The following is a 723-nucleotide window of genomic DNA, read 5'->3' on the forward strand; positions in this document are numbered from 1 at the left end:
TAATGATCACTGCCAAAGTGATATCGGCAATGGCGCAACACTGGAAGTTACCAGCTAGACACGGAGATGTGCCTAATGCTTATGTTAAAGCATCCGCTGAAGAGGAATTTCCTATTTATATTAAGACCCCACAAGGGATGGAGATACGGGATCAAGTATTGAAGGAGTTGGGTGTGAATTCTACAAATGAAATCATATTATTACTACTTCAAAGCCTTTACGGCTTGAAACAAGCCGGCAGATTATGGAATCGATTACTTAGTACAAAATTGACCGATTTGGGATTGAAGCAATCAATCGTTGAACCATGTTTATTTTACAGGAAGGATGGTCGTGAAATTTTACTCGTAGGAATATACGTGGATGAGTTATTGGTCACTGGGACCAATGACGACTTAGTGAACAAGCTGTTTGAATCACTTAAAATCTTACAAATCAAGGATTTGGGAGAAGTTAACAAGTTCTTGGGGACGAGAATCATTAAACACGAAGAAGATTATTTTCTTGATCAAGAACATCTTATTAATGACCTTTTAAACCAATATGGAATGAATGACGCAAAAATGACAAAAGCTCCAATTGATTCTGGGCATTTATGTGACGAATCTAGCCCTAAATTGCACGATCCAAAGAATTTCAGGTCACTAGCGGGGAGTTTGTTGTGAATTTCGCGTTGCACGCGTCCAGACTTGTCATTTGCCGTTCACAAGATGATGAGAAGAA

At 39.0% G+C, this 723-nt stretch overlaps 1 protein-coding gene across 1 annotated transcript; it reads left to right on the forward strand.

Moving 5' to 3' along the window:
* Window positions 1-2: 2 nt before the first annotated feature.
* On the forward strand, window positions 3-665 carry PHALS_01851 (FOG: Transposon-encoded proteins with TYA, reverse transcriptase, integrase domains in various combinations; the record flags this gene model as incomplete). The annotated part of the gene is made up of 1 exon (XM_024716322.1): window positions 3-665. The coding sequence occupies one exon, from the start codon at window positions 3-5 to the stop codon at window positions 663-665; it is 663 nt and encodes a 220-aa protein (XP_024581933.1).
* Window positions 666-723: the final 58 nt, after the last annotated feature.

This window comes from Plasmopara halstedii (assembly GCF_900000015.1).
Source record: "Plasmopara halstedii genome assembly, contig: Scaffold_1594, whole genome shotgun sequence".
Lineage (NCBI taxonomy): Eukaryota > Oomycota > Peronosporomycetes > Peronosporales > Peronosporaceae > Plasmopara > Plasmopara halstedii.